Source organism: Melopsittacus undulatus, chromosome 11 (assembly GCF_012275295.1).
Source record: "Melopsittacus undulatus isolate bMelUnd1 chromosome 11, bMelUnd1.mat.Z, whole genome shotgun sequence".
NCBI classification, from domain to species: domain Eukaryota; kingdom Metazoa; phylum Chordata; class Aves; order Psittaciformes; family Psittaculidae; genus Melopsittacus; species Melopsittacus undulatus.
This window is the reverse complement of record NC_047537.1, coordinates 14,421,127-14,447,307: the sequence shown is the minus strand read 5'-3', so window position 1 is coordinate 14,447,307 and position 26,181 is coordinate 14,421,127. Positions and strand designations below refer to the sequence as shown.

The 26,181-nt window shown below is 49.8% G+C and overlaps 1 protein-coding gene across 5 annotated transcripts; it reads left to right on the top strand.

Annotated features, from left to right (window-relative positions):
- Positions 1-152: 152 nt before the first annotated feature.
- PRPSAP1 (phosphoribosyl pyrophosphate synthetase associated protein 1) lies at positions 153-25,106 on the top strand. Of its 5 annotated transcripts, none has more exons than XM_031044835.2 (11): positions 153-287; positions 887-998; positions 9,671-9,723; positions 10,978-11,044; positions 14,688-14,860; positions 15,239-15,354; positions 16,039-16,094; positions 16,574-16,719; positions 22,851-22,921; positions 23,601-23,747; positions 24,283-25,106. In XM_031044835.2, the coding sequence occupies exons 2-11, from the start codon at positions 916-918 to the stop codon at positions 24,439-24,441; spliced, it is 1,071 nt and encodes a 356-aa protein (XP_030900695.2). In that variant the 5' UTR covers positions 153-287; positions 887-915; the 3' UTR covers positions 24,442-25,106. The 5 variants fall into 5 exon arrangements, with proteins under 5 accessions (XP_030900695.2, XP_030900698.2, XP_033923516.1 ...); XM_031044834.2 differs by lacking the exon at positions 153-287 and adding an exon at positions 375-452; XM_031044838.2 differs by lacking the exons at positions 153-287; positions 22,851-22,921; positions 23,601-23,747; positions 24,283-25,106 and adding exons at positions 357-452; positions 18,493-18,612; positions 20,359-22,844.
- Positions 25,107-26,181: the final 1,075 nt, after the last annotated feature.

The window sequence follows — 26,181 nt, the reverse complement described above, 5'->3', positions numbered from 1 at the left end:
GCGAGCCCGCAGCCAGGTCACGGCCTCCCTCCCCTCCTGCCATAGAGCGAGGCTAGAGCGCCGCCACATCCCGCCTCGCCTGCCATAGAGCGAGGCTAGAGCGCCGCAATAGCGCTTCCGCCCGGCCGCCATCTTAGGCACGGGCAAGTGAAGCCGCTGCGTTGAGGCCGCGCCGCTCCCCGCGGGCAGGAGCGGCAGTGACCGCGCTGTCAGCAGCACCGGGAGCTGGCAGCGCACTCCCGACCTGGGCAGGGAGAGTGTTCACCGCCCTCACGCCTTCTCCTCAGGTACCGGCACTTCCCGGGCAGGAGCCGGTAGCCCTGTCCCGCTGTGAGGGAGGGGCGAGGCCGCTGTGCCCTCACCTAAGATGGCAGCGGGGGCGGTCTCTCCCGCGGGAAGATGGCGGCTGAGGGGAAGGGCGCTCTGGCCGGTGGCGGAACCCGCTTGGCTGGGTGAGGGCAGCGGGAGGGCCCCCCCGGCCCCCTAGGGACCCCTTGCACCCCCTTCCGCACCCCGCAGTCCCAGGGCAGCCTCTCTCTGCATTGGTACCCCCGTTCCCCATTTTGGGGAGGGGGGAGTGTTCTCCCCCGGTGCATGAGGGCGGGTTGGGGTTTGCTCTGCAGGCAACGCTCTCTCGCTCCCTCCCTTCCTCCCTCCCCACATTCTCCCCCCGTCTGCTGCCCCATTTGAACAGTTGTGTTTCCACCTCCCCTTTCACACTTTGCCACAGGAATGGAGCAGCACGTCCATAGGTAGCGGAAGGGCTCTCCTCCTCCTCCTCCCTCTTCCCCACCCCTTTGAGGGGCGGTGATCGTGGCGGAGGGGAAGAAAAGGATGCCACGGAAGCTCTTGTTGCCTTATAAATCTGTTTTCTCTCACTTTCGAGCTCCGCGGGGCTTGCATGACGCTCTGGCCATGAACGCAGCCAGAAGTGGCTACCGGGTCTTCTCGGCCAACTCCACGGCAGCCTCCACTGAGCTGGCGAAGAGGATCACGGAGTAAGTTCCCTCTCGTTCAAGTTTCTCCCCCCGCTCCGAGCTCCTCCGTGCAGGCTGAGGAGGCTCCCGGCATCCCCCTGCCTGCCCAAGCCGCCGGCGGCTGCTGCAGGCACCTGTGCTGCAGCGGGACTGAGCTGGGAGCCGCCGCCAGCTCTGCCTTCCTGGGAGCTCAGTTTGAACATAGACCCTCCGGTGGCTCTGACATCCACGGCAAGGCTGGAAAGGCCGGGGTGCAGCAGAGGCTGTTACTCTGGGGAGGGGAGGAGGTACAGCTTGGCTCAACAACCTCAGGAAGGGTTTTGAGTGGCTTGGTTGATGCTCAGAGCTCTCTCTGCTGCCTTTCATGGGCACAGGCTGCTGAGCTTGTTTGCCCAACAGCTTCACTGCTTGGGGTGTGCTGAGCGTTGCGTGAGTGGCCCTTGATGCAAGAGCAGCGGTTGCACCAAGCAGTGTGGGCAGCACATGCTCACAAAGGAGGCTTTAGTTCAGGGATAGAAATGTGTTCCTTGTTTCTCAGCCCATCAGTTAGGGCAGTTTGGATGTGCTGGATGAGGGTGTAACAGCTGACTCCAGAACTTGTGCACAGAGGAGTCCCCCCTGACACTTGATCTTCTGCTTTGGATTAGTTTGGTTCAAACTGGAGCTGAACTGGGGGTTCAGACTCTCAGCTGAAGGGGCTTTTCTGAGACAGGCATCGGTGGCTTGGGGAGCTGCCATCCTAAAGCTGGACTTGAATTTCCTTTCTGTGTCATAGCTGCAGTTCATAGAAAGCTGCTCCCAAAATCGCGGGGGCTCAGTGTGTGTTCTGCAGCAGAGCAAACCCTGAGGCAGCTGCTGGCCTGATCCATCTCCAAGAGGTGCTTAGGTTGTGGACATTACTAAAGAGAGGTGTGCTGCTACCTTAAGCACAAGAGCATCGTGCTGTTTGTCCAGCTAGTTTAGTAAACAGATTATCTCCATGAAGCTGACTTGGCTGTCTGGCTGGGATTGCTGGTGTTGATGGGATGTGTGTTGGGCTAATAGCAATGGACTTCATTATGTGTGAGGTAGAGAGGGAAATCCTCGTGTTTGGGAGTAGAAAGCATTTTGTGGTTCATGTATTTTTGCTCTTTTTGGTCAGTTCTGTCACTGATGCAGCTCTGGAAATAAAATGTCTAAAAAAAGTAAGTTTTGCTGCAGCAGATGGGACACGGTTTTACAGGACTTGTCCTGTTATGTCAACGCAGAATGTAACAGAAGTCCCCCGGGGGTGAGTGGACCTCCATGAGCTCCCAGAACTGAAAGAGCAAAGGGACAATCTTTATTCTTCACTCTTCCTCTTAAAAATAACTCCAGTTTTAAAAAGATGTAATGAGAAGAGGCAGGGAATGGGCTTCCCCAGGCCATGGCTGTACCCTGTGCGGATGGAGCCCACTGCAGGGTGCCCAGTGGTGCTCTGAGTGACAGCAGGATCCAGGCAGTGACCTCCCAGCTGTCCTTCACAAAGTAAACTTCTGATAGAGGAGATTGGGGCTCCTTGCCTTGGCTCTAACACCAGTGAGGAGTTGGGGTGCTCGGGTGGTGGTGTGAGCATGGCAGCGTGCTGCACAGCTACTGCTGAAACTGAGACCTGGGGACACACAGCTGCAAACTGAGAGCAATGACTGAGCTAAAATGGGAAGGTGTGAAGGATGAGAATGTGGATGTGGTTTTGTTGGAGAGGGAGTGCAAAACCTGGGATCATCCTCCTCCCGTAGGAGGCCACAAGGATGATCAGGGGCTGGAGCATCTCTTACATGGAGCCAGGCTGAGAACATTGGGGCTGTTCAGCCTGGAGAAGAGAAGCTGCGTGGAGACCTCAGAGCAGCTTCCAGTGTCTGAAGGGAGCTACAAGGATGCTGGAGAGGGACATTCAACAGGGACTGTAGTGACAGGACAAGGGGTGATGGGTTCAGACTGAAACAGGGGGAGCTCAGGTTAAATGTAAGGCAGAAGCTCTTCCCTGTGAGGGTGCTGAGGCGCTGGCACAGGGTGCCCAGAGAAGCTGTGGCTGCCCCATCCCTGGCAGTGTTCAAGGCCAGGTTGGACACAGGGGCTTGGAGCAGCTGCTCCAGTGGAAGGTGTCCCTGCCCGTGGCAGGGGTTGGAGCTGGAGGAGCTTTAAGGTCCCTTCCAACACAAACTATTCCATGATTCTATGAATTAGCCACAGTAAAAAGTCTCTCCAAAAGGAAGGTGTTCTCAGCATCTTGTGCAGTGGTTTGGCTCTGACCCCCCTTGGAGCTCAGGGGCTGTTTCAACACCTTTGTAATGCATTCCTTGTTTTTTCAGGTTGCAAAAGCTGCGTGACTGCTGCCTTTGCCACCGTGTCCCATCCCAGCCTGTGCTTTGCTGGGGAGGTCACTTGAGCCTTTTAATTGAGTTGGAGCAGTCTTAGAAGGGTGAGTGTGTCCTCTAATATTGTGCGTGCTTTTTAAAGTTTTTTTATGGCCTTTAGTTTAAGTAGTAAAAGAACTTTAAAACAACACACAATATTATGAGTAGGGCCCCTGGAGAGGCTCAGTTGCTCTTTGCTTGTAGGTGTGATGGTGAAAGTGACACTTGAGGAGTCCTGGCTTAGCCTTTTTTGACCTCTCAAGCCTGGGGAGGAGCAGTGGGACATAAACCTGTGAAAGCTGTTCTATCTCCTCACTTCCTTTAATACGGATCTTCCAGAGCTGCTTTTGATTCAGGCTCTGAGTGTGGAGTTCTGATCTCTGCCATTTCCCAGGGTGATTCTCGTCTGGTTAGGGGATGGGTGACTAAAGGGATAGTCCAGCTCTGAGCTTTCAGAGCTCTGTAGCCATGCCAGGGAGAGAAGATGGTGCTGGTTCGTGAGAGCCAGATGCCTTCTGGAACTTTAAATGGTAAAGGTGCTCCTTAGACTCAGGACTACTGAAGCATAAATAAATCTGTATGTTTACTTGTAGCCTAGAAATTAAGAGCATTGATTTTTAATTCCCACATGGAAAGAAAAATCCTCCTGCAAGTAGCACACTTTGCATGTGATCAAAAGCTACTTTTACAGGGGAGACAGCTAACTTCTGGACCTGTGCTGATCCCTAATGGGCCTGCGTGCTGCTGGGGGGAGAGGGAGGAGGTCTAGCAAAAGGCTTTGTAGGTCTCCAGAGTCCAACAGATGCATTCAGATGTCCCTCTGACTGCAGTGCTTGGTTAGCAGGGTGCAAATGCTACATTCCACTCCCTGCTGTTGTGTTTGGTTGGAGGGATTTGCTGGTTGAAGCTTGCTAATGCTTCTCCAGTGCTCCTGCATGGTGATACTGCGGTAAACTCATTGCAGGCCGTGGATGGGAGTATTCTAGACATTCATTTGGTTGGTAGCAATGGGAAATGCTGGTGATCTGAAGGTAAAGGCAAGGCTGTGAGCTTAAACAAAGTGAAGTGATGAGGGGAAGGATGAAGCCTTGTGTTCTAATCTCTGGTTGTAGGAAGTTGCGTACTCAGTGCTGCAACAGGGTGGTGGGTTTTATGGACGAACAAGACATGAGCCTTGCTTTTGGAAGGGACAGTGCGTCAGGAGGACTTGCAGCAATCCCCCAGCTGAAGGAGTACTCATGGGGTGGAGGAGGAGCAATGTCAACCTTCCTCATTCGGCTGTTAGGATGATGCAGGGGAGTCACCTCATCCTTCATCCTTCAGATCACACTGTGATGCTCCTTGCCCCATCTCCAAACCCTGTTGCTGCCTTCAGGAAAGAGCTCTTGTGTGGTGCTAAGGGAGGAGAGGAGGTGGCACAAACTCTTCCCCATCTCAGAACATGGAGCATTGTGGCAGGAAGCTATCAGATATTACAGGGTGAAACTGCATCAGAAGGTTTTGGAAGGGGGTCAAAGTTAACCAGCTAAAAAGTAGTACAGTTGGGAGAGGGTTAAAGGAAGGGCACAGTGCTGGAGAAGGGTGTGCTTGGAGCAGTTGGGCTTTGAGATGTTCTGTGCAGCCTGGGCATGTAACATGCTGAGCAGACTGACTCCCCAAGGAGTATTCGGGTAGGAGTAGAGGAAAATCTGTGTGGTATTTGCCCATAGTTCAGCTTCGTGGCTTGTGGCATGGCTGGAACAGGTGATGCAAGTGCCGCGTGGCTCAGGGTGCAAGTTGCATGTGAGCAGTAGGGATTATTCTTCAAGTATCCAGTTGTGATGGGTGGATGGAGAGAGGTGAAGAACTGGGATAGCTCTAAGGCTCTCTGAACAAACTGCCTTGTATCCAGGAAGCTGCAGTTTCCTTTCCCTTTTCCTGGCTTGTTTTTTGTAGTGGGAGATTAGGAAATACACCCCAGAGCTGCATTGTGCTTGCTGGATGAGATGTCTGACCTTTAAATAAAGACCTGCTCGAGTTTGGAAAGCAACTCAAAGTCAGGCTGTGGCCGTGCTTAAGCATGGAGCAGATCTTCTGCTCTCAGCTCCAGCTCCTAGATCTGCAGCAGTTGGTGGAGGCTGGAGGTGTGGGGACAGTCAGGTGTTTGCAGGGCTGCAACCAGTGACAGTGTTTGTAATGATGAGGATATTGCTAAAATAAAGAAAGGGCTTTCTCTGTGTGCAGATTTCTCTTCAAGTTTCATGTTTGCACTGTGAGCTGGAAGCTTCCTTTGGAGATAACTTTCCAAATGTCTTTTGGTGCTTGTCAAAGTGGGCAGAAGGAAATGCAACCTGAGCACCCTTCCCAGCAGTACTGAGACATGCTCTGATGGCATGAAATCCTGCAAGTGCACTTGCCCCTTGAATTCTGATTCAGCTGAGCATCAAGTCTCTCTTACCTACCTGTCCTCTGTGTCTGGAGCCTGGTACAGTTGGTTTTGACAGACTTCAGAGAAGCATTTTAAAGTACAGTCTAATACAGGCTCATAGTTTCCTATGTCATTTCCTCATTGAGGTGTAGGTGATTGCTGAGCTGTGCACTTTGAGGCTGTGAATTTGAGACATTTTCTAAACACTCTTGTAGCCACAGCTTAATATCCCCTTGGCATGTGGTGAGACTGCAGAGGGCAACTTTACTGAGAGAGAGGTTCCAGATTAATCAGCTCTTCTGAGTAAGCTTTTTAAAGCTGTAATGAGAACTTTTCTCTTAGATGCCATCAGGTCCTAGAGGAGTCACTTTAGTGATGGAGCTGGCATGAGGACAGCAGTGAGGAGCAGTGAGTGGTCGCACTGGGGAAGCTTGCAGTGAGCTGGCATTATGGACTTCAAAAGCTGGGAGCAGCCTGGTGTAGTAACACTTTGATCTCAGCCCTCTGTGCTGGGGCTCTATGAGCACACTGCTGCTTTTAAAACCTAAACTAACACCAAACTGAGTGTCTGTCTTCCTTGGGTGGAGAAGGGAGCCTCCAGAAGTAAATATGTGTTCATATGTCTACACAGGGCTCATTAACAAATGAGATTTTGGCCTCAAACGCCTTGGTGTTGGCAAAAGCATCCAGCTCCCTGTGGCCAAATACTGCAGCACACAGCAGGGCTTTGGTCCATGGAAATCATTTTGCTTGAAGATGTGATTTATCTACAGGACGTGAAGTGTTCTTTTCCCCAGAAGAAGCTGTATCTCTGCATGGCTATGTGCTCTGGGTTACTTGTGCAGCCTTTTCTTTCCTAGTGTGAGTCTTCTTGCAGACAAGTGACAGCCCCTGTGCTGCTGGGCCTGAAGCTGAATGCAGGCAGAGTTCTTGCTGTCAGTTTAATTTCTCTGTCACTTAAAGCAATGACTGGTTGGGAGCTTCTGCATGGAAAGGGTTTTGAGTGAAAAGAGTTGGGGATGGAGGGAGGCAAAGGCAGAGGTGATGGGAAGGAAGAATTGCTCCCAGGCTGTGTGGTGGCTACAGCCATGCCTTGCCCTTGACTTCTGGCCAAGGCTCCCTTTTGACGCAAGTCCTCTGGAATTTGGAGCTTTACAACAGGAGCTTCAATAGTATCCTTGGAAATAAATGAAGGTTTGATCAGGGGCATTCACTGGCTGGAGCCTCAGCTCACACAAAGCCTTCAGGAAGGGACTCAGTGGAAGGTGAACTGGTGGAGCTGCCTGTTGGTCATCTGCAGGGTGCTGCAGGTGGGGTTGATTGGCACCTTTCTGGGCAGTTTCTGCTGCATCTTTCCCATTGCTGCTCCTCTTGTTGCCATCAGCAGCTGGAGCAGAGATTTATTGAGAGAGAGATTGTCCAACCAGAGCAATCCACTGCTGCTCATTCCTTTAAGTCTGCAGCTGGGTTTGACAAGCTGAGCTGCTTGTGTCCCTCTTCCCACTGGAAAGCAACCTTCCCTTTCTGATTTCTTGTTTCAGCAGCATAGAAGCTGCATCGCTGCTGTGCAGCCTGAACAGGGGAGCACTCGCCTCTGGTTTCTTCTTGCCAGCTACATAATAGAAACAGTTAGGTTGGAAAAGACCTTTAAAAGATCAAGTCCAGCGCTGCCAAGCCCACCACTAAACCATGTGCCTCAGGGACACATCTACATGTCTTTTTTAATCCCTCCAGGGATGGTGACTCCAGCACTGCTCTGGGCAGCTTGTTCCAGTGCTGGATAACCCTTTTGGTGAAGACATTTTTCCTAATATCCAGCCTAACCCTCCCGTGGTGCAACTTGAGGCTGTTTGGAGCATCACAGACCTCTGTGGTGCGTGTTTGCCATCATTTAGCGTTGAAAGCCCTACTTTCCAAGTGATGCTTTGCTGTGATGTGTGTGGCTGTGCTGGTTTTGAAGCTTTCATTCCCTCTGTGAGGTGCAGGCTTGACTAAAGGCATTGCACAGTGTTGATGATGGAGTCTTTCTCCCAGCAGTGAGGCAGGAACGTGCTGTCTGCAGTGAGCTCAGGGCTCACGTGCCTCCAAAGGGAGCTTGCGAGACGTGCTGTGTGGTTCTGGAGGAACAAGTGTGAGTCACTAAACGTTTCCCCACACACGCTGTTTGTTTTGTGTGTATGACTCTTGAGCTGGTTTCGACTTGGCAGCGATAAGGCCAAAGCTTCGTGGTTGCAGATGCCTGACTGTCATGGGAAAGACAGCAGGATCCCATCTGCAAATCACCTTTACTGTATTTCCCTCCCTGGATTTGCTTTTTGTTGCCCAGCTGCCAGCTCTGGTTGAAGACACTGAAGGTACTGAGGATGCCCATATTGCAGCTGTGATTTTTAACCAAGTGGGGCTGGTGGGAGCAGCCCCATTGGTAGAGACTTGGGTGACTTGTGTGCTCTAGGCTGCATGGCCCCTGGGTGATGCTGCAGCTGGTACCCAAGCCAGTCTGCTTCCAACCTCATATGGACAATTCTCCATATAGGAGTTCACTCACCAGCCCCAGCCATTGCCACATGTACTGCCAGACAAAGGATCAGGAATGTGTGTGCACCAAACACGTGTTTAGAGGCCAGCTAAGCAAATACATCATGTTGCATTGAAGTAGCTGCTATGGCAGCTGACCTGGATGTGATTTCCAGGCCAGCTCTCAGCTGAGACCTCTAGCATGTGGGCTCAAAGCCAGGGTGGCCAGAGTGCAGTGTGAGGCTTCTGAAAAACTAAATCTCTGTGACAGGTGAATACAAGGCTGCATCTGTGGCTGAGAGACCAACTGCCAAAGGTGGTAGAGTGGGGGAAAGCCCGTGACAGATGTGGGCTCTTCATTTAGGGGTAGTCCCAATTCACTTGTGTCCAGGTGAATGCAGACAGGAAACTACCATGGTAACTTTCATAGAATCACAGTCTGGTTTAGGTCGGAAAGTACCTAAGATCACCCAGTTCCAGCCTCCTGGCACGGGCAGGGACACCTTCCACTTGGTTGCTCCAAGCCCTGTGCAACCTGGCCTTGAACACTGCCAGGGATGGGGCAGCCACAGCTGCTCTGGGCACCCTGTGCCAGCGCCTCAGCACCCTCACAGGGAAGAGCTTCTGCCTTAGATCTAACCTGAACTTGCCCTGTTTCAGTTTAAACCCATCACCTCTTCTGTCACTACAGTCCCTGATGAAGAGTCCCTCTCCAGCATCCTTGTAGCCCCCTTCAGAACTGGAAGCTTCTCTGAGGTCTCCATGCAGTGTCTCTTCTCCAGGCATGTGGAACAAAGGCATTTTCCAGACAGTTAAACTGTTTCCTAATCCATGGCATGGCCACCAAGCAGAGCCTCAAAGAGAGGGTGGGGGGGGGGTGTGTGGGACTAATCTTTGTTGTGATGAATGATGTAGGTTGAACCTTTGAGAGGAGGAAGGAGTAATTTGAAAGAAAACCAGCAATGTTTTGGGTTTTTTGGCATACGATCTCTTCAGTCAGCTGAGTTATTTCAGCAGGAGGGTTTGGGGGGAAAAATACAAGATGTGGGAGTCGAAAAGAAGTGACTCCATTGCCAGTCATCAAATCTGAGTAAATCATTAATGTTTAGTTTTGCAACAGACCCACCTAAGGTGGCATTGCAGAGGCCTGCAAGGTGTCCTCTGCCATGAGGAGACAGTCACAGAGGACTGGCTCTGTGAGCACACATCAGCCTTCTCCAGGGGTGTCAGAAGGAAGGAGACCCTGGGGCAAGGGGAGCACAAGTAGTTCTGCAGGCTGAGGCAATGCTGTGCTTTGTTGGTGTGTCCTGTTTGGTCCAGGCTCTGCTCTGGATCATAAACTGAGTTATTACAACTGTTGGGTTCCTGCATTTTTCATTTCCTCTTTTTCTCTGCAGGCGTCTCGGTGCTGAGCTGGGGAAGTCTGTGGTGTACCAAGAAACCAATGGAGGTGAGAGAAATGGTTACTATTTGCAACTGGTTTGAGGTAACCTTAGGAATACTGCCTAACTCCATCAGCTAAGCCTGGCTAATGAGGGCAGTGATTCAGCTGTGATGTTACTGCTGCTCCTGGCACTGCTAAGCCTCATGTCTGACCCTGGACAAAGCAATTTAAATGTGTTCCTTGTTTTCTCCTCTTGCTCATTTGGCTGCCCATCTCCTCTGAAGGAGAGTCCTACCTCAGGCGTTAGGCAGAGGCTCTTCCCTGTGAGGGTGCTGAGGTGCTGGCATGGGATGCCCAGAGAAGTGGTGAATGCTCCATCCCTGCAGTGTACAAGGCTGGGTTGGACAGAGCCTTGAGCAGCATGGTTTAGTGTGAGGTGTCCCTCCCCGTGGCAGGGAGTTGGAACTGGATGATCTTAAGGTCCTTTCCAACTCAAATCGGGCTGGGATTCTGTGATAATGCTGCTGCTCATATAGCCAGAATGAGCCATGTGGTGTGTACCATGGTTCTGGTGGGATTGGCCACAGCCTTTAGAGTTAGTTTTAAATCGGGTTACTTGCTGCAAGGTCTGAAGACATTCTTTGTCACTGCACAGCCTGCTCTGAGCAGAGTCCCTTGCAGTTATTCCTGGGTAGATATTTCTTTCACTTATTCCTGCCTTAGTTCACGCCTATGTGGGAAATGAGTGGCTAAGACGGGCACCTCGAGGAAACTTTGGCTTTGTAGAGCTGATTTGGAGCTCAGCTTTTGCATGTCAGCCTGGGACTATAGGAATTGTGTTCAGCAGAGACTCAGCACTTGTCAGTGTTTAAATGTCTTGACCTTGATAGTGAAACTGGGGAGCTCTCAGCTCTCTGCTGCTGGTGTTGCCTTGGGCTGACCCCTTGGTAAGCCACAAAAGGAGTTGCCTCCTTGGTGAGTACTGAACGTTGTTGTGTTGGGTGGTTCATTGTGCACTAATGAATGTGGTATTGACAGCTTCCAGCACTCAGTGAGGAGAAGTGAAAAGGCTCTTTCTTGTTCTGAGTTAGGTAATTGTCTTCTACATGGGTTTGCATTGTAAACACAACTAACTCACCCCAGCCTTTGGAAAATCCACTTGGCTCATCTGTGTGTGTAGAGGGTATATGTTCACACAGGGCAAAGGAGCAAATCCTTATCTGCTCTGCCCAGTGGGCAGATGATACTAAGACATGGTGTGTTATCACTGGAAATGGGATGTCTGGAAACAAAACTGACTGTGTTTTCATTCCTCTTCAGAAACAAGAGTTGAAATAAAGGAATCTGTGCGGGGACAGGACATCTTCATCATACAGACAATCCCCAGGTAAGGGACCTGTGGCTCAGTTTTACAGCTGGGGTGTGCTTTGAACATCTGGTTCAGCAGGTTGCTCCATGGGTTTGTTTGCCATTAGCCAGCATGATTACTAGTCTCTTTCCAGTGCTTTGACTTACATTTAAGACACCACATAGTGTTAAGTTGTTAAAATTCCCAAGGGGTCTCTTATGCCACAGCAAACTGGGACGCTGCCCATCAACTAGCTGAAGTGGGTTACTTGAAGCCAGTCATGCTTATTCTTGCCCTATGTGACACACCTTTACTGTGTGTGTCCTTGCACCTCAGTTGCTTGGTGATTCGTGACTGGCATTTCCATTTTGAGCTGCGTATTTTCCGCTGCCTTCACATTACCAGGTAGCTGAGACAGCAACAAACAGCAGCTATTGCTTTCATTACAGGCTGCATTACTCTTTTGCTTTCACTGTAGTGATGTGAAACTGAGCTCAGTTTCTCTTATAGCTCTTATTGATGTTGGCCCCTTTTGGGCTTCTATTTTGGGCTGTTCTAGCCTTGAAGTAAGAGGAAAAAGAGGTGCTGCAAATAAGCAGGGGGCTAAAAACCCAGCTGCTACCCCCAGGAACCTTGCTGCTCCCTGCCTGAGGAAGCACAGTGAGGTTGCACTAATGTGGTGGGAAGGAGCCTCTTGGTAATGTTTGGCCTGTTGTAGGACTATAAGATCAGCTTTCTCACTCCTGGAATTCCTCTTGCAGGCTGAGATATATTCCTAGAGCTCATCTTTCTCTAGAGAGATGCTCCAAGTGTTTCCTCCCTCAGGGAGCAACTAAACCTCCAAACTAAACTCCACTGATGCAGGATTGTGTTTCAGGTTAATAGTGCCCTTCTGTTGTTCCTCATGAGAGAGCTCTCTGAAGTAACTTGTAACTGAGAGCTCTAAAGGTGAAATGGATGAGGTGTTCAAAGACAGGTAACTCATAGTTAGGGACAGCAATAGTTTTGGGAGGGGTGAACCTCTTCTGCTTTCAACTTGTTGATCCCCTTGTTTATCCATAAACTAAATTCAGTGTTATGGGTGAAGAAATGAGTCCTTTTTAGCCAAAATGTTCAAGGCCTTTCAGGTGAGGAGCTACCATTATGCAGCTAGTTTTTGCTGCAGCTGTAGCTGGCTGCATTGCTTGAGAGGACAGATCAAGGGCACCTCAGATTTGCAATGAGTTTCATGAGAGTAAAACCAACAACTGTGTTGAATAATGTAAGAATAGGATTTCTACACTCAGTAGTGTTTTGAAAAGCAAACAACGTATTAGGACTTAGTAGGAAGGAAGTAGAGAGGGGAAACAACCTTGTTATGCTGCAGTGTGAATTCACAGTCTGCATGGAGAGAGAACAGAAAGACCTGAATATTTGATGCAAGCTGACTGTCCAGAAAGCACAGAGCAGAACTGAAGAAGCTACAAAGACAGGTATTATCCAAGAGTGGTGAAGTGTGGACTAGCATTTGGATGAGGGAGAAACAAATAGCTCAAGTTCATACTGTAGCGTATAAAGAGTTGGTGGTTTAGTGATACACTAAATGGGAAATGGGTCTTTTTAGTGCTGAGTCTTGGTGCTGGTTGTTGCAGCTTCACATAAGCCATTTGTTCAGCCCCGAGAACAGGGATCTCCTTTGGGCAGGGATGGAGAGCAGTGAGGAGGCTCCAGGCTGCCAGAAAGGGGTCTGGGGGGGAAGCACTAAATGTCCTTGTAACCATCTGACAGTAGTGACAAGGGGTGGTGGGTTCAAACTGAAACAAAGCAAGTTCAGGTTGGATGTAAAGAAGAAGATCTTTACTGTCTGTGAGGGTGCTGAGGCGCTGGCACAGGGTGCCCAGAGAAGCTGTGGCTGCCCCATCCCTGGCAGTGTTCAAGGCCAGGCTGGACACGGCTTGGAGCAAGCTGCTCCAGTGGAAGGGGTCCTTGCCCGTGGCAGGGATTGGAAATGGATGAGCTTTAAGGTCCCTTCCAGCCCAAACCAGGCTGGGATTCTGTGATATGGCCACCAGTGCCCCACAGCAGCAGGACTGCAGGTGCCTTTCACAATCAGTGGTAACTCTTTTTTTTCCAGGAGCAGTCTTGTTCTCTGTCTGCTTTCCCTGTGAACATACATCTTTTTCAAGAGTAGTTTGAAAAACAAGGATGGAAAAGATTGAATTCCAGGATGAACTTTAAGCAGGCTTAAACTTGTCCAGTTTGTTTTTACATAACACTGATAGTAGCATCTTTTTCTCCTCTCACGGCCTCACTGGCACAGCTGAAACACCAAAGGGAAGAAACAGCCCTTTGTTTCCTTGTTGTCTTGTGTGGCACGGGTATGTTTTATGTAATTCTTGGCTGGGTGCTTCAGAGCTAACAAAGCTTTCTGTGTGTCAAGGATACTGTGGTGGGGCCAGAGGGAGGGAGAACAGAGACCTAGAGTGCTCCCAAACAAGTACACATGGAGGTTCATTGCCAAAGGAAGGGGGGAGCAATGAGGAAATGGGAATGTTTAGAGTTTGGTTATGGGTCCCACATATTGAGGCTTGGAAAATGGGATCTTTAAACTCTTGGGGAAGGTGCTCCCAGTGGTCAGGAGGAAAAGAGGACCTCAAGCAGTGTCCCTGCAGAGCTGTGGGCTGCTCTGTGCTGTGCATTCCTCTGCTGCTGTGTGAAATGAAGGCCCTGTCAGCCCCTGCTATGCCATCATGGGCTCCTTGGCTGAGCCACCACCAGCACTGCCCTCCTGGGGACCAGTCTGGGAAGTGGAGCTGGCTGTGCTGAAACCCCCAAGCAAGGCTGGCTGCATTGCAGGAGCATTGCAGGCCCTCTGTCTTATCTGAAGTGTTCTTCAGTTCCCCAATGGGCTTGAGTCACTCTGTGGTGATGCACAAAGTGTCTCTTGGTGCTGGCTTTAAGGAACTAAAAAGGTTTGGCTTTGTTCCCCCCTTCCCAAAATGAATTAAAATGCAGCTTAATACACTCCTCCTGGGCCACAGCAGCCATGGAATCACAGCATCAGCTAGGTTGGAAAAGACCTTTGATCATCAAGTCCAACCATCATGGAGAAGCCAACTGAAAGGGGTGTTTTAGGTTGTTCAGCATTTGCTGTGCTGTCATTCCTTCCATCTCTAGATGATAGTCTGGAGATGCTGACCTCCACCCAGGTGATGCATCTGGACTTTGTGCTGCTCCAAAATGCAGGTTTTCTTAAGGCAGGAAAATTAACCTGCCTTACATTAAAAATACACTGATAAATCCAGTGAGGATGAAGTCGTGTTGGCTTCACGTGTGCTGCTGCTTTAAAAGACTATTTTATTTCAAAATACACTGTATGAAGTGACATTTGTTCCAACATAAATGAAAAAAGCCTTTTTTTTGTTGTGCTGATGGAGGGAACCCATCATATACCTCTGTGAGGATACAGGATCAAATTCTGCTCACAGCTCTTGAGTGCTGGAGTCATGTCCTGTCCATGTAACAGCCAATTGTAATGTGCTGTGGCATGATGGAAAGAGCTCTGTGAGCACAAGCTGGGTCTTGCATACATTAGCATAAGGTGTAGCATTATTTGCTTGGAGGTTTGGTGAGAGGAGGTGTGTCAAGGGAAAAGGAGTTACACTGGATAAACACTAACATCTGGAATGGGTTTCAACTCTAGAGATGTGAACACTGCTGTCATGGAGCTGTTGATCATGGCGTATGCACTGAAGACTTCCTGTGCCAGGAACATCATTGGGGTCATCCCTTACTTCCCCTACAGCAAACAGAGCAAAATGAGGAAGAGGGGCTCTATAGTCTGCAAGCTGCTGGCTTCCATGCTGGCCAAGGCAGGTGGGTGTCACAGAGAGCAGCAGCATGGCAGGAGGGTGTCTGTCCTTGTGTTCTCCCATCCTGTGCTGGGACATGCTGCTGAGCTCTCCAGCTGCTTTGGGCTGTTCATTTTCTTCAGCTTAGTGTTATTTCTTTGTAACTTACACCTGGGAAGCAGCCCTAGAAGTGACATGTTGAAATACTGCATCAGCCCAGTGCTGTGACTTACCACAGGCCTGGTTCTCTTTTTGTCTTTGGAACTCTTCACATGAACCTGTTGATGCTTATTTTAGCACATGGCATGTGTGAGTAATAGCTGAAACAGTCTGGAATTGGAGCTGTTGAGGATATCTAGCTATGTGGGACTCATCTCCTTTCTTTCTTTCCCCTTTTCCTTAGGTTTAACACACATTATCACAATGGACCTTCATCAAAAGGAAATTCAAGGCTTCTTCAGCTTCCCAGTAGACAACCTGAGAGCATCCCCTTTCTTGCTTCAGTATATACAGGAAGAAGTGAGGTTACTCTAGTTGTATATATATATCAACTTGTCTTAATGTGTCAGCAGCACTGGGCCTCTGCTTATGCAGTTTGTTGTCAGGCTGGGTCAGTTGTTCTGTTACTGAATTCTTTCTTAGGGTATACTTATTGCATGTTTCTTAGGCAAGTGAGAAAATGTTCTATTGTATGATTGTACCTGGAAAGAAACCAAACTCTTGCCATAAGATGAGCATGTTCTCTGTAAAGTCAGTGCTATTTGAGAGCTCCTCTTCATCCTTCTGCCTCTGATCACCTCTTAAATCCTGTCCCACTGTCTCACCTCACCCTTGTGCTGTGGTGGATGTCTGACTGCTCTGGATTATCGATAGACTTTGTCTGAGGCTGAGTATGCTGAAAGCTGAGGGCAGCAGGGCTGGGGCAGGGCACGAGGTTGTATTTTCCATGTGCAGAAGGTGATGATTTATGCCCACATGTTGGGATTAAGGCTTCCCCAGATGGGGAACCTTCTCCAGACAGAATTGGCTACAGGGTTTGGAACTGGATGATCTTTAGGTCCTTTCCAACCCGAACCATTCTATGTTTCTAGCCACAGAATGAAGAGTTGGGTCTGGGGAAGGAGAAGGGGATGTGATTATTCGCCCATGTATCAAACCTGTCCCAGTAAGATCTTTACTTAAATAACTTTTTACCACATGCAGATTCCAGACTACAGAAATGCAGTTATTGTAGCCAAATCTCCTGATGCAGCTAAAAGGTAAATGGATGTTTTACTGATTGGTTAAAAGTAACTTGGAAAAAAATCTGGGCGGATGGAAGTACACCAGGAAAAATATGGGAAGGTCTCCCATGGGTCAGGAGTCTGGCCTGTAAGTCCCTTGTGCCTGGAAATGGGATGAACATCTGTTGTGGGTCAGATGGGCAGCTGAATTTTCAGTCTCAAGCCTGTGGGGGTAAACTCTGGAATTCTGGGTGGTTCCCCTGGGGTTAGGATCAGATCTGCTGCATGAGTTTCAGCAGTGCCTGATCATCTCAGAGAGCATTTAGCAGGTGGAGGGTGGCCAGGAGAGCCCTGTGCTGCAGCCAAGGGGGCTTTGGGCTGTTAAGTTTGCTTTTGGTGAAGTGTCTTGCTGGGGATCAGCCGCAGATGTGCAGCCTTTGCTTGCCCTGTTGGGTCTGGGAGAGGTGTGCTCCATCAGCCCAACATCTTCCTGACATGCTGTGCTTGTCCTGCAGGGCTCAGTCCTATGCTGAGAGGCTGCGGCTGGGACTAGCAGTGATCCACGGGGAGGCTCAGTGCACAGAGCAGGACATGGAAGATGGACGTCACTCCCCTCCCATGGTCAAAAATGCAACTGTGCATCCTGGCCTGGAGCTGCCGTGTAAGATGGAGCTTCTCTGCTTTCCTCTGGGCAAAATTGAGGGAAGTTTGGTGGGAAATTCTTGTTAGTTTAGGCATGTAGCTATAACCAACCTAATGGCAGTTGGACCAGTGGGAAGATTGATATCAGCAAGCTGTAAGAGAAGGTAGAGGGGAGGGTTTGTATTGAACTCTGACCATGCAAAGCATCAGTCTTGTTCTCCTTGGCTGTGCCCACTTAACAATGCCAGACTGACCAAACTCTTCTGAAGGTGGTGCTTTTACAGTGCTCAGCAACAAAACTCATTGAGCTCATGAAACAGAAAGCGAATGCAGAAGTGTTACTAATGTGGGGACAGGCAGTGAGGCTGCTGTCCCCAGTCCCCAGTGTGCAGGCTGGCCTTTGTCTTCACCTCCTGCTGCTGCTGCAAAGCTTCATCTTGGCAGCCAGCTGATTGTGTTCCAGTGTGTTTTGACAAGGTTTTGGGGTTTGTGTGGCTGCAGGAGCATTGCTGTGCTGCTTCCTCAGCTCTTGCCATCAACTGGTAAGCTGCTGATTTGGGAGCACAGTGCAAAGCCAAAAGGAGGATACCTATGTTCCAGGAAATGCCATCCCCTTTGGATTGCTTGTGTTCCTGCAGCAGCAGCAGTCAGGACAACCAAAATCCAGCTCCCTCTTCAGAGGGTTTTTAGCTTTCTAGGTAGGTGGTGGTGGGACAGGAACTGAGTGCAGTGAATGTGGCTGAGAAGCGATGGTGAGAAAAGCTGTGAGCTGCTGTGCATGGTGAGGAGCTGCTCATCATGCAGCCAAGCTTCATATACCAGCAGTGGTTGTGGCTTCTGCAAAGTGTCTCCTCTTGAAGCTCATGGAGAGCATCCAGCCAGTTTGTGGGCAGGTTGTGAAGGGCAGGCAGGTGAGACTGCAGGCATTTTACCTTACCCCATCATCACTCTCTGTAATACAGTCAGTTAAACAGTGCTTCTGCTGCTGGAGAAACCCCTGCTGGGCCTTGGGGACCAGGTGGGGTTTGGCAGTGGAGCTTTGGACTTCTTCCTGCTTGTCCCCTGTCCAAAGGGGATTTTTTCATGCCCTTCCAACAAAACAGGAATGTGTGTGGTTACCATTGGCCTTTCCTTCCCCACCTACTCTGAAGAGGATGCTGTCCTCCAGAATGTCACTAGCTGATGTTTGCTGCCAGGGCATTGATGTGACTGTGTTCTTACTTCTATTTCACTCCAAGGAAACTCGGTTGTGGGAGCTTGTGCTGCTGGTAAATGGCAGCTCAAACAGAGATGTGCCCTTGTCCAGTTTAATTACGATTCCAGTGGAAAATGGTTTTCAGTCCTTACACAACTAATCTGCTGTGGATCACCACTTTCTTACTTCATCTCCTGCAAAAGCTTGACTAATGACCTTACATCCTGCATGCCTAAGGCACAAATGTAATACAGTCAAGCTGTGGCTTGGTAGCTGTCTGTCAGTGGGGTGGATTATGGGGCCAACTCGTCCAAAGCTCTCAGAAGAAAGTTGCTTTTGTCTCTAGTTGTCTAATCTGATAGATCCCTGGCTTTGACTGAGCTGGGCTCTGCTGCTGCAGGTGCAGAATACTGAGGTGCTGTGTGTCTAAAGCAGTCTGGGAGCTTCTAGTGCATCCTGGTTGTGTTGCAGGCTCTATTGTGGAGCTGTGCTCTGCTAAGCAGAGGTGGAAATGCAGCCATTGAGAGATAGGAATGGCAATGCTGTGGGTGTCTGCATTTCCTCTCTTTTATCCACCTCTTCTCTTGTCTGATTCAGGTGTTGGAGAAGTGTCTTCCCACCTCAACATAATCATAATCAAACCCGTTGGCCAGCTCTTCCTGCCATGCGTACCACCACCAGCAACCCCAGTAGTGTAAAGTGTGATGATAGAGTGAGGTATGGTTCATTTGTGTCCCTGTGTGGTTTGTGAATGGTAGGACCCATGCTACTCAGAGCTGTATGCTTCCTTACATCAAAGCTGGCCAGAGAAACCTCTGGGTGTCAAACAGAAGCATTGTGCAGGGCTCAACTACCACAAACCTGGGTCTGGGCAGTTAGAAGGCGGCTGTGACTAAACCCTGGAGCATCCTCCTCTGAGCTACAACCACATTGATGTGGAGCAGCCTGCTCTCCCTCTCGAGATTCCACAGTTCAGCATTCCTTGGGTTGTGTTGCAACCAGAAGAGAGGTGAAACTACATCTGGGAGCAGCCCCAGAGCCCTGCAGTGATGACTTGTGCTTTAATGCTGTTCTTCGAGGGCTTCCTAGTGAGTTGGCTGAGCTCCTGCCTCCTGATGTGCATCTTTTATTCCTATTCTAGTAGAGATCATGCACCTTTAGTGAATCTTACATAGAGTAATAGCTTATTTATTGTCCTGAGAGTGTAGTCTCATCTGATGCTCTGGTTTGATGTTCTATGGAGCTATAACAGGAAAGTGCCAAAGGTACTTCTAGTTGCAGTTCAAGTGCTGTGCTGAAGCAGCAGCAACAGCTCGCATCACTCAGAGCCCAGAAATCAGAGCCTTTGGGACAGGATGGCACTCCAAGGTTGTTTTCTTTGATCGTGTGCTCTTTGTGGCTCCAGACTTGCAGCTGGTTTGGGGCTCTGCTTTACCAAATGCATGTGGACTCTGCATGTTGCCTAGAGAAAAGGAGTGGGGCACCATCTGTTAAATCATTTCAGTCCTTTCTATAGGCAGCTGCTGGTCTGCTTCCAGCCCAGAGGCCAGCAAACTGGGGAAAGTTTGGGTGAAAAACAGGACTGACCATAGGTCTGTTCCCACTTTCCTACCCTTGTCTCTTCCCTGTGTTCAGGCTGGGCTTGGGGCTGTTATCTCTCCTTCCAGGTCTGTCTCTCTCACAGAATACCTTGAGCAGCTTTTTGCTCATGGACTCTGTTGCAAATGCACCATTCTTCCTCTTGGTAATTATCACTTTAATCCACATTGGCAGCTCCAAAACAGAACTGGGTTTAGCATTTACCATTGGAGTTGGAACTGGATGAGCTTTGATGTCCCTTCCAGCCCAAACCATTCTATGGTTTCGTAATCCATTTTTGACTGTAACAGGCTTATGCACCTGGGAATGCTGGTTCTTTGTGCCAGTGATAAAACTGCTTTTAATGTGAGGTGCTTTAGTGTATATTCCATCAGAATGAAAGTGCAGGTTCAAATGCTTGGTTGATGAACTTCTATCCCCACCACCCTTCCGTGTTCTTTGGTATTCTTGTTTTATAAAACTGGTGGTTGGTTTGAGTTTGTTTCCTGTCTTTTCTGTATCAGCCCCCACATGAAGCTACAAGTATCATAAGCATCTTTTCTGACTCCAGAAAAACCCCAGCAACTCTTTTAGCTTAAACCCCTACATAATCCAAGGGGTTACACTAGGCAGAAGTACAGCTCTGGCTTCCTTCTGTTGCCCTCTCTTGTCTACACACAAATAGAGGTTATTGTGTCTGAGAGGGAAAATGTTCTTTATTACTTGAATCATGTTTTACCTTTTCATAGTACATCTTTATGGTCAAAGATTTTTGAAAGCAAAAGAATCTGGCTGCAGTAACCCCTGTGTAAGCTCTCCTCACACGGGATTTGATGTGGTTGTGGGTAGATCTTTGGCTTGCAATTGTTTTCTCTTTTTTTGCAGAGAAAATTGAACAAGAAAAAGGGAGAACATCTCTTTAGGATCCGGGTAGGTCCACGTGTTGCCTACCATCCCTGGAAACTAAAGGAGAATTGAAATACAGCATTTAAACCCCAAGAGATGGGAAGTGCTGCTCAGGTTGTAGCTGCTGTGTTAGCCTTTGAGCATAGCAAGGAATGGGTCTGCTTCCTTTATGGAATGGATTTATTGAAACTTCATGTGTTTCTGGGTAAAACAGTGCTGCATTTCAGCTCCTTGGGCCTGTTTTTTTGCTTAGAAAGGGTTTTTCCCTGACCTGGCTGTTGGAAATGGGTCTTATCTGTGGATGCACACCAAGGGTGGGACAGCAGCTATGTGGAATCCTTTTGGTATTCCACAGCTCCTGCTGAGAGTTCTGTTCCTGCCCAAGCTAGATAACAAGCTAATAACTAATCCAAGCAGGTAGGTAGTGCCTAGAATTGAAATGTATGGTCTGCTTATCTCTTGTGATGCTTAATCTTAGTTTTTCCTTCTCCTAAGAATATTTTCCCTTCCGGATTAGACGTGACTTTGCATTTGATAGACTCAGGAATCATGCAAGGAAAGCTGAGAATCTGCTCCAAAGAGCAGTTAACTCTTCAAGTCCAAGGTAGCTGTGACTTTACCTGCAATACCCAGCAGTGAGTAATGTAATTTTGGTCAAAGCAGAACTTTTGTCCACCTTCTGTACAGTTTTGGTCAGCTTATGGAGAACCAGTCTGTGGAGTTGGTTGTGTGTGTGTGAAGAACAGGTCTCCACATGAATCTTTGGAGCTGTGGTCCTCATAATTGCCTCCATCATATCCCTCAGACTGACAACACTCAGCATTCCCAGGCACTGAGGAGTTGTGGGAATAGTGCTGCAGCAGCCTGCTGTGCAGATCCTTTTTGACTCGAGGGGGCAGAAATCACTTTTCAGACAGGGTTTTTGATGGGCACTGGCTTATGTTCTCATGCTGCTCAAGTATTCCATCAAAGTAGGCTATCTTGAAGGAGAAAAATCTCCCTCTTTAGGGTGTCCAAACCTCCTTGGCACTGGAGAAGCCTCTGTGGCCTTGGTAGGACACTTTGCACTCCCCATAGAGAGCATAAAACCTGGGGAGTGCAGGTGGGGCAGGTAAGTATTACAAATGCTGGATGTTCCTCTTTCCTTCAGTGGTTAGATCAGCCCAGACTGTCACCTAATGACCCACCCATGCCCACCCCTGTGTCCTTTGTGTGCTGCATTCACTATATGAACCTCTGGCAGGTGAGAGGTTTGGCTTACGGACAGTGAGTCCCTGGCCTGTATCAGAGGCTGACTGCAGTCTGGTGCCACATCTGAACACCCTCAATGCACCTGAGTTCATATCTCTTACTTTTCCTACTGCTTTCAGGATAAAGCCTGTTACAGATGTACTTTGTGCATGAACCATGTCAGTGCACAGTTAGGCAGGCAGGAGTGGAACCAGGTTTCCCAGTGTACTCTTCACCATGTGTCAACCAGCTCATCAGTGTGTCCTTTTGCTTCCAATTATTGCTTGCACTGAGCTTAAAGGACTGGGTTTGAACTGGGTTTGTCCTGCTCTTTCCACTAATCCCCTTTAAAACAAACACTTATCAGAAAAGGAAGTTTGCAGAAGCAAATTGCAGAGCAGGTATTTTTAAGGTCCTTACACCCTCTGAAAGAGCCTTGCATGTTGTTTGGTGAGACGAGAGAAAGCAAGCAGGCTGCAGTGTGGGTCCCAAATCCTTCCGAGGAATTAGTGGGTCCAGCAGGTGAAGAACTGCACTTGTGAAGCCCTTGAGAGGTGTTGCTCAGAGAAGCCCATTTGATGTTCCCAGTCAGGAGATGTCCCTTTTTCCTCAAGTCCTGTTCTGGAGCACACAAAGTCACTGATACCGCCCATAAATGAGGTGCTGCTTTGGAGCTTCCCTTGCACAGGGGGCTGCTGGATGTTCGGATGTGGTTCCTGTCTCTGAGATCAGTACAAGGTCCCTACAGTAACAGAGAGTTTCAGCCTTGTGCAGCACTGCTGTTTATTTCAGGGGAAGTGGAGGAGGGGAAAAAGAGGGGAATGATTTTAAATTGGAAGAGGGTAGGTTCAGCTTAGATCTTAGCACCCTGTGAGGGTGCTGAGGCGCTGGCACAGGGTGCCCAGAGAAGCTGTGGCTGCCCCATCCCTGGCAGTGTTCAAGGCCAGGTTGGACACAGGGGCTTGGAGCAAGCTGCTCCAGTGGAAGGGGTCCCTGCCCGTGGCAGGGGTTGGAACTGGAGGAGCTTTAAGGTCCCTTCCAACCCAAACCAGACTGGGATTCTAAGAAAACAATGGTTAAACCAGCAGTTACCTGTTTAGGTGGGTGTCAGGATAACATGAAGCATGTGTCTGTGCACCAGTGTAAGATGTAGTTAAAGGCTGGGCCTCTTGTGTGGTGGAGCTGTTGTGGTTTGACTTGAGGGTAACTGACCTGGGCTTTTCTTTTTTCTTATTCTTTAGTGATGATGGCGAAAGAGAAACCACCAATAACTGTGGTTGGAGATGTTGGAGGAAGAATTGCCATCATTGTGGTATGAGTGTGATGGAGAGGAGGGTGGGAAGGGGGTGGCTTCCTCCCAGCATCTTCTGTTGACCTGTTTTTTCCTAGAGAAGAGGAGGAACTGCTCGGGAAGGGTTGGGAATGTGATTGTTGCCACTGTTTTCTCCAGTTTTCCTGGTGGCTTTGGTTATGTCACCTTTCTGTTGAAAACCCTTTGTACTTCAGTGCTTTAAGCCCTGACATTTCCTTGCTCCTTTGAAGCTACAAAGGTCACATTTCCACAAATACTCTACAAATCCAGGACACGCAGAGAAATCTTCTGGAATGTTTAAACCCTGCCCCCCCGCCCCCAACCATCCAGATAATCTTTTTAAGGTTCTCATCCTTGCTGTGCCATGCTGCAGTGTAAGTCATCAACACACAGCTACTATCACCATGATAAAACCCACCTTGCTGAAGGAGAAGCTCTGTTGGGGTGTGTGCAGGGACTCCTTTGTTTCCAAGACACGATGTTTGTTGTGCATACCAGCAAAAGAGTCTGTCTGTGAGGGAAATGGCATTCACAGGTGGCTGCCCTCACATCCAACAGCAGCTGAAATAGCTAGGGTTTCTGTTTTACATGTGGCCAAAGCTGCAGTGCCTTGAAGATCCACTCCTGGCCTGCAGGCACAGTCAGCTTTGGGTTTGATGGTATTTCTGTGTCTTCTCAGGATGATATCATTGATGATGTGGAAAGCTTTGTTGCTGCTGCAGAGATCCTGAAAGAGCGTGGAGCCTACAAGATCTTTGTGATGGCTACTCATGGGCTCCTGTCAGCAGATGCCCCCCGTCTCATTGAGGAATCCTCCATCGATGAGGTGGGTCTGCTCTCTGACTGAGGCTCTGGGGGCTGGATTGATGTAGGGCACCTAAACCCACCAACTCTTGTTCTTCCCCTGCCACATAGCTCATCTCTGGAATGACTTGAAAATCAGTCATTCCAGTTTTCATCATCATGCTGCTTAAGCTGAACATCAGCTTTCAGTTCCTGAGCTCTTCATGGGCAGGAGGGGGAAGAAGAATCATGTGTGATGAATCCTTATTGAGATCAGATCAGTTCTGAGGAGGATACTTCAAACCTCATGAGGAGGATACTTCAAACCTCACACTTGATAACAGATGTGTCAGCTGCTGCAGTTGACATGGACCCCTCAGCCTCAGTGGAGCTGGTGATGCTGGTTCCCTCAGCACTGTCACCTGGGGGAGACCACTTCCTTTACTCTTTATCTGGACACACAAGGAGCTCTCCCCTGACATGCACAGCAGCAGCAGCACCCCAGCACTCAGGGAGCTCACTGGGGGCGAGCGTGTCAGCAGCACAACTGATGCTCTGTTCTTTCTGATACTCCATAGGTGGTAGTAACCAACACAGTTCCTCACGAGGTCCAGAAGCTGCAGTGCCCCAAGATAAAGACTGTAGATATCAGTTTGATTCTCTCTGAAGCCATCCGACGAATCCACAATGGCGAGTCCATGGCTTATCTCTTTCGCAACATCACTGTCGATGACTAGACCTGGCTTCCACAAGAGAAGGAAATGCGTGTGAAAAGGCATCAGTTATAGGCAGAAGACAACTTTATTCTTGTAGGAGCATGAAGGTTTTCAGTCAGGGGCTGGAGCCATTGCATTTTGTGAGCTTTGGGTCATTCTTGTTCTGCAGGGGCAAAGCACATGGGGGTCTTGGTCCTCACTTGAACACTTGCCTGCACTGCACCCCCAGGCACTGTTCCTGGAGCTGCTTGGGGCTACTGAGTTGTGGCAGAGTCTCGTGGGGATCGGGAGTTGGAACAGGATCTGCCTCTACTGCAGCTCTGCTTTCCAAAACACTAACACTGACCCTGCTACCGAAGCAGAGGATGTTCAGGTTTGGTGCCTCCTGTGCAACCCATCCCCTCTGAACAGCTGCTGTGCCTGGCCTGTGGGGCTGTTGCTGTAAGCAGGCTCACTTGGCAGCTTGCAGCCCCTTCCACAGGGACACAGGACTCGCAGCTTGTTCCTTTCTTGTGTGACGCTAATCCTTGGCTGGAGGGGACACTTGAGAAGGCAGCACAAGGGGCTTGTGAAGGGCTTTGTCTCCAGGATGACGGAAGAATAAATTCCCTAACTGTGATCTTCCCCTTGCTGAGGCAAACACTCCAGTAAAACATGTACCACTTTCCAGCCTGCTGAGGAACAAATCACTTGCTTCCAGAGTGCACTGTTGTCACTAACAGACCCTTCTTCCCTTTTGCTTCTCCAACTTCTGCCCCCATCCTTCTCTTCCCCTCCAGTATCTAAATGTGTTGCAGGGTGCTGAGGGCCGGGCCAGGCCGTGCCTGGGCAGGGCCAGCCTCAGCAGCAATAAATAAGTGTGCCCTGCAGGAGAGGGGCCAGGCTCAGAGCTGAGGAGGGCACACAGAGGTTTGGAGCAGGTGGGTCGTCTCCAGTATCTCCAGCAGGGCTGTGTGGGGGCTTAAGGATGGGGCTGGTTTCCCGTGTTTTCCAAGTACTAGGAATAGATCCTGACTCTGCTCTGGGAGCAGAGTGTGGCTCCTCAGCCTGCTCCAGGAACACAGTCCGGTGCTGGGAGGGTTATGGAATGGATCTGCTGGAGCAGGTGGAGTCCTTGCAGATGTCTGCATGTAAGCCCTTGCTCTGAGCTAGCACTGGACCATGCTTTTCTTCCTGGAAGATGTGAGCAGCACTGTTCTTCTCTCCCCATTGCTTGTCACACCTGCCAGAAGCAATGGCAGGGCTTGTTGCCTGCTCTTGCCCCATTCAGGGTTGCTTTGGGTAGAGAGCATGGAACCCACAGCCCCAAGTGAGCAGAGGGTTGAGCCGTGTCCTGTGCATTGTAGTCAGCACCAGAGCCCAAGCTCTCCTTAGGCTTCCCTTCACTAGATGCCAGGAGCAGTTGGCTGATGTGAAGCCAGGAGCTGTCTCCAAATCCCTGCCTGCTTTAGGACAGCTGGTACCCCAAGGTCACGGGGAGGAGGTGGTTTGGGGCCGGATGGACACAGTATGTGCCTTGCCTGACGGAGCCAGGGCCTTGCTGCCATCCCCTCCGCACGGAGCCTCATCCCAAGGCCCTTCCCACCGTGCTGGGATGGGGCCGTGCGGGTTCAGGGCTTTGAGCTGCGCCTGGGGGTGTCCTGGGGGCAGCTCCGCCAGGCTCCATCAGGGGGCGCTGCGTGCCCCGGGCTGCCCCCTGCCGCCCGGGCACAGCGCACGGGAGCGGGACCGTGCCCGGAGCTGCGGGACCCCCGCAGCCCC

What these genes read in the sequence shown, in the direction of transcription:
- PRPSAP1 (XM_005144273.3), top strand. Translation starts at nt 835, where the DNA reads ATGCCACGGAAGCTCTTGTTGCCTTATAAATCTGTTTTCTCTCACTTT. An exon ending in CTGGCGAAGAGGATCACGGA is followed by an intron (nt 999 to 9,670) that starts GTAAGTTCCCTC and finishes TTTTCTCTGCAG; the next exon opens with GCGTCTCGGTGCTGAGCTGG. An exon ending in GAAGAATTGCCATCATTGTG is followed by an intron (nt 22,922 to 23,600) that starts GTATGAGTGTGA and finishes GTGTCTTCTCAG; the next exon opens with GATGATATCATTGATGATGT.